The sequence below is a fragment of the Bombyx mandarina genome, chromosome 20, assembly GCF_030267445.1.
Source record: "Bombyx mandarina strain Sakado chromosome 20, ASM3026744v2".
Lineage (NCBI taxonomy): Eukaryota > Metazoa > Arthropoda > Insecta > Lepidoptera > Bombycidae > Bombyx > Bombyx mandarina.
In genome coordinates, this window is record NC_143226.1 from 6,934,173 (window position 1) to 6,950,645 (window position 16,473).

A 16,473-nucleotide genomic window follows, 5' to 3' on the forward strand; every position below is an offset into this window, starting at 1 on the left:
GTCTCAGAGATCCGTTCAGGAATTACGAAACATGTTATGACTTGGCATCTTTTTTAATTTAATTTTTCTTCAGTTCTAACTTCCAAGTATTCCTTACAACTACTTGTTGTATTCTATCTTATATTCCTAGTACCCAGTCATTAATGGTTCAGCCTACACTCTGTACAAGTCTAACAAAATAACTCTTCCAATGAATGTAGCCTATATCTCCACTGTAAATGTTTGTAAACGTTTGCGACAATCTGACTACTTTTGCCCGTCTAGGAAGATACAAAATATTGATGCACTAATTTTAAAAGTGGACCTGAAATTAAAATAAAATCTATAAAGGAACCATGTAAAGTATGATACAAAATACTGGAATTATAAAAATAATAATGTACAGTAGGTGTAGGTGTAAATATGTGGTATAAATGAAAGAAAACAAACTAGAGCAAGCTTATCCCAAATAAATTTGTTTTTTTGTGGGTCGGGAGATTTCTGTTATTTCAGAGGTCATTACAGTTATATCAGGATGGATGTGTTGAACTTAAAGACTCAGTCGATAGCGATTTTTTGGTAACGACTGTTCAAGCGCCCTGAAGGATGTCCAACAGTTCAAAGGCAGTTGCTTCCCGGGTGCATCTACCGAACCAGTTTCCTCTGTATTACTGTCATTATTTGTAGTCGTTTCAGATCAGATTTCGACGGCTATATCTAATTTGATGGTTATAATAATATTGTTATTACAGTTTAAAGTTATAGTTTAAAAGTATGGTACTGGAAAAATAACTAAGTAGGTACAGAACGTGACTTCTCTGATCCAGTCTTCGAAAAACACGGTTGAGCTTTCCACGAATTTCTGCCATTTTAGAGAAGAATACTAGAATTCGGTAATTAAATTCAAATGAGAATTCCGATTTTTATTGTATGACAGCTCCGAACATTTTAGCGGGAAAATTGAAAGCAGTTGTGATAGGTACCTAAACTTTTATAATGAAATAAAATAGTTTATAGCTTTTAGAGACAGTAAAAAAAACATAGATAATAGGCACAGATAAACTGTATCGGTAGTTGTTTTGGGGGTAAACGAGAAAGGACGATCTTCCACCGGCGCGACGCGTCGGTCTACCGTGCAATATCTCCCACCGGATGTTGTTGTTCAGAACTTGTTTATTATAATAAGCAGGTTTGATCTTGAAAATGTCGTAGTAGGTCCAGGTATTTATCAAATATCTTGTGTTTTATGATAGCTGACCGCTTGAAAGTTAATAATAAAGTTTTAAAATAAAAAATATTTATATCGTAATACATCAAAGTTCTTTATTAACCAAAAACATTTTTATTTATTTATCGGTAGGTACATAATTTAAACGTGTGCAATATAATACATAACAAGTATATAGCGTGTTTTTTTTCTTTTCGTAAAGAAAACTCGACAAAGGCACTTACTGTATTCTAGAAGTTTCTTTGAAATGAAACAATTCATTAGACAACAGTAATACAGAAACAAATCTATAAATAGTAAAACTGCAAGTATTGTCAAAAACCTTATTATTATTATTAGGAATTATTAGATTTTGGTGTTGTCTTTTTCACTGAATAAAATGTTTGTTACGTATTCGAAAAAAAAACAAATGTCATTTTTTTGTACAGAATGTTGACGAATCTGGCTTACATCCTTCAGTGTGCTTAGTGCGAGTTTTTTAACGTTCTCGATAACGTAAAAGTTAACCTAATTTTGTATGCAGTTGGAACAGCGCCCCTAGCGGCAAACGTAGGCAAACGATCCCATTCCATACAAATATGAGCTAACTTTTACGCTATCGAGAACGTTAAAAAACTCGCACTAAGCACCCAGGTTGTTCCACGAAGACTGCTGTTAGGCATAACTTGATGTTCTGGTGGTTTTTAAAGGTGAAATACGTCTTCTAAAGCATGGTTCAGTTTTTGGGCAACGGAAAACATGCTGGTTGTGAATATTTTTCTTCAATATCATAGTGGAACCGCTTAAGAGGAGATTCTAATGCGTATTAGACCGGGAAACGCGCGTGAGATTCGTCAAGATATTTTCGTTCACACAAATCGGTTCCAATGTTTTTAAGAGACCGAAAAAATCATCGATTTCGAATAAATACAGAAGAGTTTAACATAAGTTTGTATTGATTTGAACGATCAATGACCCGATATCGACATTCTTGTCGATTAAAATGTCAAATGACAAGTCCCTGATAGTGCATTGTTGGTGAACACGCGGGGCCTATGGAGATGACGCGGTGAGCTTATGGGCCGCCCTCTTTAGACCTTTCGTAGGGTAGGTCACCAGGCCCAAACAGGTAATAGCTGCCTGGGTTCTGCTGCGAAGTAGTCTGAGATAGTACTTTTCCCATGGCTATTCCCTGGTAGGCTAAGAGGCTATTCTAGTTACGCCCGGACGGGTATGTGAGCTCGCGCCCTCAAACTGAGAGAGTTTGCCAACACTAGCCCTAGCAAGAGCAGTGCTTCGCGGAATCTACCATCGGATCGGAATCGCGTTCCACTGAGACGATTCGGCGAGCTACTCAGTGGGCTGTGTCTATGAGCTTGGTACTTTACGTATCATCGTGGGTGTCGGCTTCACATAGCAACATGCACGGGGTCTGGTCCCGTCTAAGCAGCAAGCAAAAGACTTGGTTAACATATATAGAAATCGGCTTACAATAACAACATTTAAGAAGACAGTTCATCTTCTGGTTCCGCTACATAGGCCCTTTTGTTTATCTGATAATCGACTTCATGAAGCTGCCTATTTTGCATATCGTCGTTGTCAAACCAAAACCTGCTATGTGCACTTTTTGAGCTTTTGACCTTTTCGTATATTTCACAGCCCTATCTACCGTATAAAAAAACTGTTATGTGTCTATAGCTCTAATATTTATCTATAGGTTTCATTTGATATAGTTCTTAATAATCCACCTTCATATAAAATTTTATACGAAAATGTTTTTTAAGTTATACTTCTTTAGGCGCGTTATGAAAAATTGATGAGTGAAATTTTACGATGCGCGCGCACCGTGACACAAAATTAACAGAAATGAAGTTGCCCACTAAATCGCTCATTACAATACGACCGACGTAACTTGGCGAGTCTGAGTATAGCCGCAGGTAAACTTTCGTGCATGTACATTCGTAAAAAAAAAAAGTGTTATTAGCATTCATTTTTTAATAATATAAATGACAAAATCATTATTTAATATAATTCATACTAAATATTATTAAATTATTAACGTTAAATATTTATTATTAATTATTTAATATTAAAAAAAAAAGAGAAATTTAATAAAAATAAAGTATAACTTCTTACGCGCGTACATAAGTACACGCACCCTTTTTTACTCGTTAATTCAAAGTAGAGTTTTTGCACATAGCAGATTTTGATTTGACAGCTACGATATGATAGTTTGTAGTTTCACCAAATCCAAGCCATATACCAAAATTTATTTAAGCATTGCTTATGTCGAAACATAAAAAACATGATTCTATGGTTCATCACTCTGGAGGGCCCCTGTGTGCTTAGTCCGAGTTTTTTAACGTTCTCGATAACGTAAAAGTTAACTACTAATTTGTATGGAATTGGAACGTTTGCCTACGTTTGCCGCTAGGGGCGCTGTTCCAACTCCATACAAAATTGAGTTAACTTTTACGTTATCGAGAACGTTAAAAACTCGTACCAAGCACAGTGGTGTATAACACATTTACTAGGCTCTACATCATTAAGTTTGAAACCAAACCTTAAACGAAACTCTGCGTGTCGTACTCTTTATTGTAATGTAACAAACATTTTATTTACCGTCTTTTCTTTAACAATGTATTTTATTAATTCATTAATCCATTAAACACTTAAAAACTATCAAACAATTAGTATACATTATATCACTAATAAAACTAGTTATTACAGCGAAACTTAACTTTTGCATAAAATAGGAATATCTAAAAATTAAGTACATATTTTTCAATAGGTTCATTTGCGAACGAATTCAAGAAGGAAACGGATGTCCGTTTTGTGATATGTGAATTATATGGCCGACACTATTGTCATCAATTACCTGAATATGTAAGCGCTTTCAAACATTTCACATAGATATACATTAATCCTCATTATAACACGGTACTCTCTTATAACGTATTCATATAACGCGATTTTAGTTCCTCGTATAACACGGGTATTCCCCCTTATAACGCGGGGATTACTAACGTTATATTTCTGTACGGTGAAATTTATAATTATTTGTATAGTTCATAATCAATTTCGCGTCTACCTTTAAGCATTGTCTCAATTGTAAAATTAAAATAAATTAATTTTTTAATTAAATTTGTGTTCCTAGTTTTTGAATTGTAAAAACATTGGTTATATTGTAGTATGTTTGTACATAACGCGTTATATGGGATCATAGAAGCGGGTTATGCGAGAATACTGCTACAACGCGTTTCTCATAACGCGGAACCAATCCAAGGTGTTATAATTTCAGATACCACAAAACGGCACACACAAAGCGTATTAACAATAGATTGTACTAACAAAGTTTATTAACATTTCTAGCCACCCTATTCTGTAGTCACTAGCCAAGATTACAGCTAACATTTTATGTTATTTTAGTAATAGATAATAGAAGAGCCCCAGCCGATATCAATATACTGGGTGTTAGGAGACCGCTTCTTAAAACGAAGACAGACGATAGTATTGACACCTTTGATGACGGGATAGTGTACTATAAAAAATATTAACAAAGACAAACAATATTTAATCTATTCTCAATTTGACAACAGACGTCAAGAACAAAAGTTTGACAATAAATCGTATGCATGCGTGTGTGCGTCAAATACATGATATGTAGTGTGTGTAATGTTTTTTTTATTGATTTAATGTATCTTTTATGCATTATTTTAAAAAAATATTAGCATTGTGCACTTCTTCTCTATATTCTCTATAAGTGTGGAAAATTTCATACTCCTCCGTCCGCGCATTTTTCGTAAAAAGGGATACAAAGTTTTTGCTTCACGTATTAATATATAGATACATATGTTAAAACTTTTTATTAGCATTATTTACGCTCCATCATGTTAGTACACTTAAATGACACTATAGTTTCATAAAAAAATACATTACTTTATTTAAAAAAAAACCAGCAATGAAACACAAAATCAAAAACAGCTGATGCTCGGGTCAACGTACTTAGGGGCGCGGCGCGGTAAATACTTATTTACAACATTTGTCTAAATAACTCCATCATCAAAAGTGTCATTAGTACTATCGTCTGTCTTCGTTTTCGGAAGCGGTCTCCTAACACTCAGTATATATAATTCACTTTAAACACATAGACAAAAAGTTTAGCTATCAACCCCTGAAACGGGGGTGACAAAATAACATGCCAATATAAACAAAGAATATTAATTTATTAAAAAAAAAAAGAGTAAAAGTACTTTGTTGTTACGTTAAATCGTTAACCGGCAATGTAACGAGAAGTCGATTCAAATTTTATATACATTGCCTATTATTTTCATGTCTGCCATCAGCGATACCAGCGTCTGGATTCGTTGCTGGCGACACACAAAAGTCAACCTTAAGTTACCCTTAAATAAATAACAACTTCAGTTGCATTCGTAATAATATCTCTCTGAAGCTTTTTTTTTATCCTACCGCCGAATGAAAATAGGTGATCTTTTTCAAGTAAATGTATTTATGTAAAGGAAAAGCAACCAAATAACAAACAGCCGTAATGGAAACGCCTCCAACGGTAATACCTTCACAAGCATTCAAGTTTATTAATTTCCGCTTAGTTAATTCTATGAAAGTGACTTTTTTATTCAACTTAATAGTTTTAATTTTAATATGTTATGTAAAAAAAAATAAACAATAAGCCGATAATGGAATAGTTTACGAAATCTTATTTGATTCATATTTCTTAATGTATCTTTTCATTCAACGCACAGCATTATTTGCCTAAAGCAATTTTGTCAAAAGCATCTTCTTCTTCTTCTTAGTCGGATACTTCATTGCTGAAGGTCGTGTCCTTGAAAGCCCTTTGTGGCTCTTTGTACCCTCAGCTTCCATTTGATTCGGTTTTCGGCTTCTCTCATAATAATAATAATAAATCTAAGTAATATAAATAATTACATTTTGTTGTAAAGGCAATTTTTAGGTGCATTATGAGAATCGCTTACGTACTAGAGTTAGTAGACTTAAGAATTAACAGAAGTCTCATTATTTATTTACAAAATGAAAGCTTACTCCTTACTTACTTAGCATTGAAAACATGAGTGGATCAAGGGGATATGATAAAATTTGTTAATTTTGAGAAAAAGTTCAAAAAGTTTTGTTATTTATTTTTATGATATTATATGCGTTTGCGGCTGTTGTTTTTATTATTTTAATCGTGAAATTTACCAATATGGAGCGATAAATATCTTCCTTTTTTTTTTACCAATATGGAGGTTATTTTTTTTTGGATTCATTTAAAATTAAAGAATACGTGCGTTTAGTGCATAAGTTACTTTCATTCAACGTGATATCTGTTCTTCGTAATTACATCAACACATGCAATTTCTAAAAACAGCCTTTATACCCGGAGTTTTAAGGTCTAATATGGGTTTGTAGGCACATAACACCTTCATCCACTCGCGTCTTCATTTATAAGAGCAAAGACAAGCGCGGGCGGACGAGTCTCTTACAGAAAAGAAAAACAGTAACATTCAACATTTTACATATTATTAAGTATTAACGATTTATAAGCTACATAATATACCGTCAATCAGGGTAACTTAAGCTTTCCGTTTAACATTAGCCCACTTACTCACTTTTTACATATCTATTTATAACTAGCTGACCCGGCAGACTCTGTAGTGCCTCAATCGATAAATAAAAGACCTAAACTTTTGTATAAAATAAACTTAAAACAAACAAAAGGAATCTGTCCGACACATCAAAGGGAAAACAAAATTGTTATTTTTATTTAATTCCGAGCATTTATCTACCTTTTAAACCTTCTCTGGATTTCCACAAATAATTCAAGACCAAAATTAGCCAAATCGGTCCAGCCGTTCTTGAGTTTTAGCGAGACTAACGAACAGCAATTCATTTTTATATATATAGATTGATAGATAGATTTCCAAACGGGATACATTTTACCATAGGCTTTGAAATTTTTAAATATGAGGTTTATTATTGAAGTAAATGTTTCAAGTCCACGGAAAATCCATATTTTTTATATAATATCCAGTAAAACTGAGACAATACGTACAGAATTGTTCGCATGGCGGGACTAAGTTACCCAGATTGACGGTACGTATTTAAATATGTATATATAATTTTTTACATGAAATACAGTTTATTGTCATTTTTATGTGACATGTCGCTACGGCGTCTCCAGAGACCGACCAAACGATTGTTACAAATAAATAAATAAATAGTCTTATTTACAATATTTGTGACCTGAATGTGATACCGGACAACAGTTAATTAACGTTGCTTCGCTAACGAAGCGAGCATCGGACTGAAGACGGATCGAAACACTAGCGTAAGACGTTACCCACATGTGACGTCACGAGCCGCGATCGGTGTTTAGCTTAGAACGCGAAAAAAATGTCATAATAAATACCTATTGATTTCAGGCATATCTCGACTTTAGAGGAGAGTCATTTCATATTTAAAACTTTGGAAAAAATATAAAATATAATAAAATATATAAATACATGTGAGTCACCCACATATATATATATACCTATTTAGCATATCTACTTCATTATAGCATTTTTTTATAGAATATTTTTAATTGGTGTGTCCGGTCACTTATTACATTTAAAACAACCAATAAACCCGTATATGTTTCAACAATTCAGAATTTCAGAGTTACATGAACGCAGCTTAGTTGCATACCCACTGAAATCCAATTCGATTAGCTGTATGTACATTTTGCATCACTTTCGCGGAGATATATAGCTATCCCGCTCGCACTCGCGGATAGGGAAATCGTAATGTCGAAGTAAATCTGAGATAGATGCATTTTGGAATGGGATCTTTCTTACGTTAACGTACCTATGCGATCAAGCCAAATTACTGGTGGTAGGACCACTTGTGAGTTCGCGCGGGTAGTACCACCACCACGCCTATTTCTGCCGTAAAGCAGTAATGCGTTTCGGTTTGAAGGGTGGGGCAGCCGTTTTAACGATACTTGAGACCTTAGAACTTATATCTCAAGGTGGGTGGCGCATTTGCGTGATGTATACGGGCTCCAGTAACCACTTAACACCAGGTGGGCTGTGAGCTCGTCCACCCATCTAAGCAATAAAAAAAAACCTGCTATAAGATTTGGTTTGAATGACTGATCAAATAAAACAGATCGAAACGAATAAGAACAAGGTGTGGCAGAGCTTCTGTGAGCTTCTGTGAGCACTCGTGAGCTAACAATTCATCGTAGCGTAACGTTTCAATATTAGTTCAGTATACATAATGTTTTTGTCATTTAATACAACCCGGTTAGAGGAACAATAAAGTTTGAAAGAAATGTTTAATAAATTTTATGTTATATAATTAATTAAATCTTGTATTTACATAGCGCGACATTAAGGACAGAAGGTCGGATGTGACTATTCATATTGAACACTGCGAATTGTAATTGTTTTTAATCTTTATATATATTCATGTATAAATAGCGGTAGGCAGCGGCTGGGCTTTGCCCCCGGCATTGCTGAAGTCCATGGGCGACGGTAACCACTCACCATCAGGTGGGCCGTATGATCGTCTTCCTACAAGGGCAAAAAAAAATTAATATATTTAAAGTTTTTAGAGTTAGACCGATTTTGATGGTTTATTTTGTGTGAGTGAGCGAGAACCGGTAGGGGGCGCTGTAATCTGATTTCAGCGCTTTTGTGCTCATGGCAGACCACTTGTTGAGCCTTCAAGAGCACTATGAGCATGTGTGATCATATGCTAACGAACGTATCTTTTGCCTTTAGTGTCCAATGTACTTATAAAATTATATTGGAACGAAGTTCCTTACGGCAGGCTTGGAGGGGATAGGGATTTTGCTGCGCGACCGAACTGAAAAAAATGTGATAGTAAAACCGTAAGAAAAAATCCGTGGAATAAAACCGTTAAATGAGACGTGCGCAGGCGCGACAGTCGTATACACAAGCGAGCAGTGTATAATACCTTTCTCTTTCTCCCTCTTTCTTTTCGTTCTCTCATCCCTTCTCTCTCTATTTTGTAATTATTTCTATTTCTATGTAATTTTATGTTGTCAAACAAAAATAAAGAGACATATTTTGTTATTTTATTTGATAATTTGAATTAAGATTTTATTTTTATTTTACGTAATTTATTATTTCCTAAGATACTGAATTTCCTAAATACTTTCCTGTACTTAAATAAAAACTAATCAGCAAAATTTAAGAGAAAAATCAAGAAAACCAACATAAAATTGAGCACGATTTTTTTTTTGCAATTTGTGTCGATTTTACATTAGTCGAAGGAACTTCGTTCCTACCTGGTGTCCCACGACACCACATTTGCTTTTTTATACATATAAAGCATCGTGTGTTTTTGTTTAGCTTACTGACCTCCCAATGTCCTTAGTTCGTATTAAGTAAACCTTAAAAATTAATTAGTATTAAGCAAAATTTCCTTCTGACCTCCTTAAAATTTCATTATTAAACACTGAAACCTTTTAATTACCGTCACGAAGCTAAACACAAGCCTTTGGCTTTTGTAAATGAAAATAAATAAACCAAACCTCTATAGTGTGTTTCAATTAGTCACAGCCAAATACATTTTATGATTAGTATTGTATACTAGACGAGGACAATAAGATAGTTGATTCGAAATCATTGTACAGAGTTTAGCGTCGTTAAATAAATTGTGAACGCGTTAAGAAATTCCTTAAATATCTCGCAATCCCTACTAAGCTAGCAATTTTTTTTAAATTCATGTATTGATTTAAAAAGTAGATTAAACAAGAATCGACTTGAATATAATTATTCGAAATATCGGTTCCAACGAAGCCTGAGTGGCGCAGGGGCGCCGAGCCGTTAGCAGAGCACGTCGCGCGACGGGGTGCCGAGCCGTTAGCAGAGCACCTCGCGCGGCAGGGGCCGAGCCGTTAGCAGAGCACCTCGGGCGACGTGGGGCCGAGCCGTTAGCAGAGCACCTCACGCGACGTGGGGCCGAGCCGTTAGCAGAGCACCTCACGCGACGTGGGGCCGAGCCGTTAGCAGAGCACCTCGCGCGACGTGGGGCCGAGCCGTTAGCAGAGCACCTCGCGCGACGGGGGGCCGAGCCGTTAGCAGAGCACCTCGCGCGACGGGGAGCCGAGCCGTTAGCAGAGCACCTCGCGCGACGGGGAGCCGAGCCGTTAGCAGAGCACCTCGCGCGACGGGGAGCCGAGCCGTTAGCAGAGCACCTCGCGTGACGGGGAGCCGAGCCGTTAGCAGAGCACCTCGCGCGACGGGGAGCCGAGCCGTTAGCAGAGCACCTCGCGCGACGGGGGGCCGAGCCGTTAGCAGAGCACCTCGCGCGACGGGAGGCACTGCGGTTGTGAGACACAAAAAGTTATTTATGTTTTTATTATATCGTTACGTGACCGTAGGGGTCATTGTTCATGTGTTCTTGGGCTGCGAGCTATTCAGTAGGTTTTTCGTATTTGATCAGCTGTTTTTTTGTTTAGATGGGTGGGCGTATTTACCGCTCAGCCGGTGTTAATTGGTCACCCAAATCCATAGATATCACAAAGTGAATATCGTCAACCATATTGAGACATATGGTTAAAATCTCTATAATACGATACACCAGTTGTCTCAATGTTGTCAACCGGCTCGTTGTTGAGCACGCGCTAAGTTCGCATCGGCCCGCAGAGCTGCAGGAGTAGAGGACACTAACGTGGTGCGGAGCCGCACGTCACCAGATCCTGGGCGCGCTGAGGTTCGGGAAGCCGCTGTCCCTGGCCGCCCAGTACTCGCCCGCGAACTGCCACGTCTCTTCGCCGCCGCTCGCCGCCTTGCTGCAAAATTATAATTTGCGTAATTACTGGTGGTGGTAGGACCTCTTGTGAGACCGCACGGGTAGGTACTACCACCGCTCTGCCTATTTCTGCCGTGAAGCAGAAATGCGTTTCGGTTTGAAGGATGGGGCAGCCGTTGTAACTATACTCGTGACTTTAGAACTTATATCTCAAGGTGGGTGGCGCATTTACGTCGTAGATGTCTATGGGGCCGCGCGGGGGGTTGGGGGGGGTGTGCTCACCGGAACCAGGCGGGCGCGTGGTCGGGGCGCGCCCGGCGCCGCTCGCGCTGCGCCTGCTCCAGCTCGTGTTTCAGTTGCTCGGCGGCCTCGACGTCGCCCTCCTCCAGGGCGCGCTGGTCCGGCCTAAAAGAATTACAAATAAATAAATTAAAAAAAAGCTAACAAAATACGCTTTTATAGAAAACCCAATAAAAAAATAGAAAATAAATTTTAATAAATTTGAATTAAAAATAGTGTAAGAAAAAATGATTTTATTGTAAAAAAATGCGTCAGTTTGTACAGTACAACGGTTGCCTTAGTCTTCAAGCCGCAACGCATCGTTCTACCACCAGTATTTCTGCCGTGAAGCAGTAATGCGTTTCGGTTTGAAGGGCGGGGCAGCCGTTGTAATTATACTGAGACCTGAGAACTTATATCTCGAGGTGGGTGGCGCATTTACGTTGTAAATGTCCATGGGCTCCGGTGACCGCTTAACACTAGGTGGGGAGCACCCAACTAAGCAAGAAAAAAAAATCTATTGATAACGTGCAGTCATCATCGCAGGGGGGGTGCTGACCTGAGCCTGGTGTCGGTGTGGGGCAGCAGCTCGCGCATGCCGGGCTCCAGCTCGTTGAGCTCCATGGCGAAGCGCGTGAACCCGTAGTACAGCTCGTGGTCGGGGGGCATGGCGCCTGGTGACGACAACACACAATACTATACGTGAAGTAAAAACTTTGTATCCCTTTTTACGAAAATTGCGCGGACGGGAGAGTATGAAATTTCCCACACTTATAGAGAATATAGGGAAGAAGTGCAGAATGTTAATATTTTTTTTAAATTATGCATTTTTAATACATTAAATTAATTAAAAAAACATCACACACACTACCATGTATTTGACACGCATATACTCTTACATACACACATACTATTTGTTTACTGTCAAACTTTTGTTATTGCTTAGTCTGTGGTCAAATTGCGAATAGGTTTCTTAATATTGTTTATCTTTAATTTTATTTGTATTGTGTAGTCTTGGCGAAATCTGTGATTATAGAAATGTAATAGTCTTTGTCTCTTTGACAATAGAACCATAATATTGTTCAAACTTATAATTTCAATTAGTTATAGTCGAATTTCGACTACTGCGGGAACCACTAGTCTATACTAATATATAAAATTCTCGTGTCACGGTGTGCGTGATTGAACTCCTCCGAAACGGCTCGACCGATTTTCGTGAATCTTAGCGTATCGGCCAGGGTGGAGACTCGAATAACATCTATTTTTCATCCCCCTAAATGTTAAGGGTGGTCCACCCCTAAACTTTATTTTTAACTTTTTAGACATTTTTTTTGTTTTTATTTTTTTTAAGATACACACAAGACAGCATACAAAAATACATACAACCCTAAATCACCCTCTACGATCAACCCTTATTTTTTAGTTGTTAATCCTCACACACTTACAATAAGTTAGTTTTTTTTTTCTACACTAGAAATTCCCTAGAAATCTTATATATGGCAAAACAACGTTTGCCGGGTGAGCTAGTACTAATATATAAAACTACAGCGGTTTTTTACGGATGTTCCGTTATAACTACTGAACCATGCATCCGATTGACTTGAAACTTGGTATCCATATAGAAAATATATGTACTTAATGGATAGGCTAATATTTATACAAGTGTTGGACTCCCTACACCAGTTTCGGGGGCATTAATGATGAGAATTTTTGTGGGGGTGAGAAATAATAATGTTAATTTTAAATGCCCAGCGAAGCAGGCAGGTACAGCTAGTACAATATTATAGCTTTGTTCAAAAGTCTAATACATAAACTTGACTCAAAAATTGGACCATTTAGTCTCACAGGGTATAATAGCCGGCAAACTTCTTGAGCATTTGTTGACGTAGTGGGGGTAAGTTTGCGCATGGTACACTCACGTGCAAAAACATTATTTACTCTGCGTCATAATGCAATTAAATTATTAAAATCAACATATGTATTTATTTATATATTTATTAGAACATCAACAAAAAATATAGGTTAATAATTATAATAATTTAATCTTGGTGTAAAATAGATATTCCTTCTATTAAGTCAAAACTAGAGCTGTTGCCAGGTCTTCGTTCAGTTGAAGCGAAGCTGGTATTTGTAATTTTTTTTCGTTATCATAATCTTGACCATTATCATCATCACTGTTTTCATCACCCGAGTCGCCATCATCGTGATAAGTCGACATAGGGCTCATCGGTGTAGTTTACGACTCGGTCGGTTCGATCTTCTTTTTTGTCTATAATTAATTATTTTTTGAAGATATTCGATTCGTAGTAATCGAATGTTACTTTTTTCAATTACCAGCTTCCGATTATTTTCTGTTTTTTTTTTCCATCTGAAGCCTAGCTCTTTCATAATTCGTCGTAAACTTCATTCCGAGCCATTAAAATATATATCTTCTTTAAAATTTTCGAAGCCTTTCTACGGTACGAAGTTTCGCTGCTTGTTATGTAGTTATTATGATTACATCTTTTTATAACAGATTGAACGAAACTATCCATTCCGGTAACTTTCTTCTTCCCTGATCTTTTCTTACCCGGAGTCCCAAGCACGATGAGCAAGCCAGAGTCTTTAGCTTCGTTAATAATGCACCTAACAGTACTCACTGATGTTTTTGTTGCTTCCGAAGTCTGTTTTACTTTTTCCATAATATCATTCTTCCCCTGTTTTATAATGAAGCAATATACGTCGTACACAATTTTTCTACCCTTTCTTTTGAATCCTACACCAGTTTGTCGCGGCATAGTGTATTTTTTATAAAAAATCAACAAACACTCAACAAATAGCAATGGCAACAAAGTCAACAAGCAATTATAACAAAATATAACTTAACGATTAATAACGATAGACTTTTCACTGTACGCAAGCGTACTTTTGGGAGCAAGCGGAATGCGGAATGCGGTGCGGGACGCAAGGTTCGACTGATCTACCAATAACGCGCTCGATACGTTTTCACCTGCCGTCGCGCCTCACCCTCACCACCAAAGTGATCTAAAATTCGGTTCTGCGCAGTCAAGGTCATTTGCTCACGATGTTTGCCGGTTACTATACATCAGATCAGACAACAAAATAATCTTCAAAGTCGGTCCCCACGAATAACGAAAACGCGATAACCCTATGCATTATTATTACATACTTTAAGAAAATAATAATCACGTTTACCATTCTACCAAAAAGCGAGTGAGGCGATGGCAATAATTATTAACAACAAACAAAGAATAAAGTTTAATTGAAGACATCAGGTGGTAGAACAGTACCGGGTCTCCACAGCGGCCGGGCGGCGGGCGGGTCCCCGGCGTGCAGACCCTCGGACCAGCGCCCGCCGAGCCGCACGTTGTGCGCGCCGGACACGCTGCCGCGCACCTCGTGCCGGCTGCTGGACCACGAGCTGGCCTGCAGACAACACGCGTTTACATATACGGGCCTTTCATTATGGACGACCATGACTAATTACTATTAAAACTTGTAATGGAATATTCGATTCGTAAGTCTAAGATAAACCACATTGTGTCGCTCGTCTTCTATTTACAATTAATACTTTATCAGTGTGATGATGCAGTGTATAGCGTGGTGGTACAGTGTACAGAGTGGAGGTGTTGTGTACAGTGTACTACGGGGTTGTAGTGTATAGTGTGGAAGTGCAATGTTTAGTATGGGGTGCAGTGTACAGTGTAGAGGTATAGTGTACAGTGTGGAGGTACAGTGTACAGTGTGGAAGTGTAGTGTACGGTGTGGAGGTGCAGTGTACAGTGGGCACGTGGCGGCCGTTACCTTGACGAAGTTGAGTTTGCAGGTGATGTCGGCGCCGACGCAGGCGATGTGCATGTCGCCGTACTGGTCCACCCAGCGCTGGCCGCCGAACAGGTTGTGCACGCACGTCGTCACCTGCACACGGACACGTTAGTGTTGTAGGATAATTAATATTTTTTATCAGGTGGTCGGTAAGTTCGTTCACCCATCCAAAGCAATAAAAAATTATATCATAAGTATACACAATAGGGGTGATACTTCTAAATTTTATATTCAATTTTTGGTTTTTAATTATAATATTTTATGTTATATTTGTTTTATATGTTATATTTTTTATTATTAGAAATAAAATATTTATAACAGTGGTTGGATTACTAAATATATAATAAAAGAAATTTTGTTGACATACAGACGAGGTAATATGTATGATTTAACGGTTTGGTCTTTGTCTATTCATGTATATATTGTCAGCTCGATGTTGATATTGAAAAGTAGTGACGTGACGTCATCCACCAGCGGGCGCTGCGGCCCCCGGACCGCTCCGGGCTGGACTGACCTTGTTCCAAGTGTAATGATCGCCGGTGGTCTTCAGCCTGACGTGCACCCGCCCCGTCGGCTGGAACTCCATCGATTTCCCCCAGAACTTGGTTTTGATGCGAGCCTCCTGCCAGAAGCACCAGCGGCTGGACTCCGCGTGGCACGCCGATATGGGGGGGTGGTGTGAGACCTACCAGTAACATTGGGATAATTACGTACTGTGGAGTTCAAGATTCACACATAGGTTTTTTTAAAACAAAACTGAGAAGGGATCGTTCGGGCTCGTGTTAATGCGGGGGGCGCGGTGGACGGCGGGGGGCGGGGGAGTCTTACTCTCTAACTGTTCGTCTGATTGTCATTTTACATAATATGGCAGGGAGGCGTCCTAGCTGATGTATTTTAAGTCAGTTAATAAATTTTACCATCACAATTAAAACCATTACAGTTCAATGATGGGTGAACAATCAACAATGAATTTGAAAGATAGGTATATGAGGTGAACATAATTATTTTCTTGTTTGTATCACCTGAAGAAACTTTTACTGGAAGCTTGGGGACCGGCCGACGGCGCTTCTTTGTCGCTTCCCCCACACGCATCCCCCTTAACGACCCACGAGGAGTAACTAATAGGGGTGTATACCAGTGGCGGATTAAAGGTCCAGAGCGCCATAGGCAATCACTTTATCGGCGCCCCTGTACCGGCCATAAATGGCCATCATAATACTATAAATTTTAACTAGTCGTTTTTGCAATTACGATGACGTTGTATCTACAAACCCTGGACTTTAGTAGACCAGGACCCTTGTACTTACGCTAATGCGCGAATGAAATATGACGTTATAACTGTAAAGAAATCAAGAGAGACGACAGAAGATTTAGATTATAGATCAGCATTTAGTCCTTAA

General features: G+C 38.3%; 1 protein-coding gene across 5 annotated transcripts in view; it reads right to left on the bottom strand.

The window, feature by feature from the left end:
* Positions 1-10,401: 10,401 nt before the first annotated feature.
* The window catches only part of LOC114250199 (oxysterol-binding protein-related protein 3), a 47,138-nt gene continuing 41,066 nt past the window's right edge, over positions 10,402-16,473 (bottom strand). For all 5 annotated transcript variants that reach the window (XM_089735657.1, XM_089735656.1, XM_089735655.1 and 2 more), the window contains 7 exons: positions 15,588-15,758; positions 15,053-15,166; positions 14,539-14,674; positions 11,808-11,922; positions 11,252-11,374; positions 10,889-11,009; positions 10,402-10,538 (listed from right to left, as the gene is read on the bottom strand). In XM_089735657.1, the coding sequence (XP_089591783.1) occupies positions 10,907-11,009; positions 11,252-11,374; positions 11,808-11,922; positions 14,539-14,674; positions 15,053-15,166; positions 15,588-15,758 (762 nt within the window). In that variant the 3' untranslated portion in view covers positions 10,402-10,538; positions 10,889-10,906. The remainder of the gene's footprint in view (positions 10,539-10,888; positions 11,010-11,251; positions 11,375-11,807; positions 11,923-14,538; positions 14,675-15,052; positions 15,167-15,587; positions 15,759-16,473) is intronic.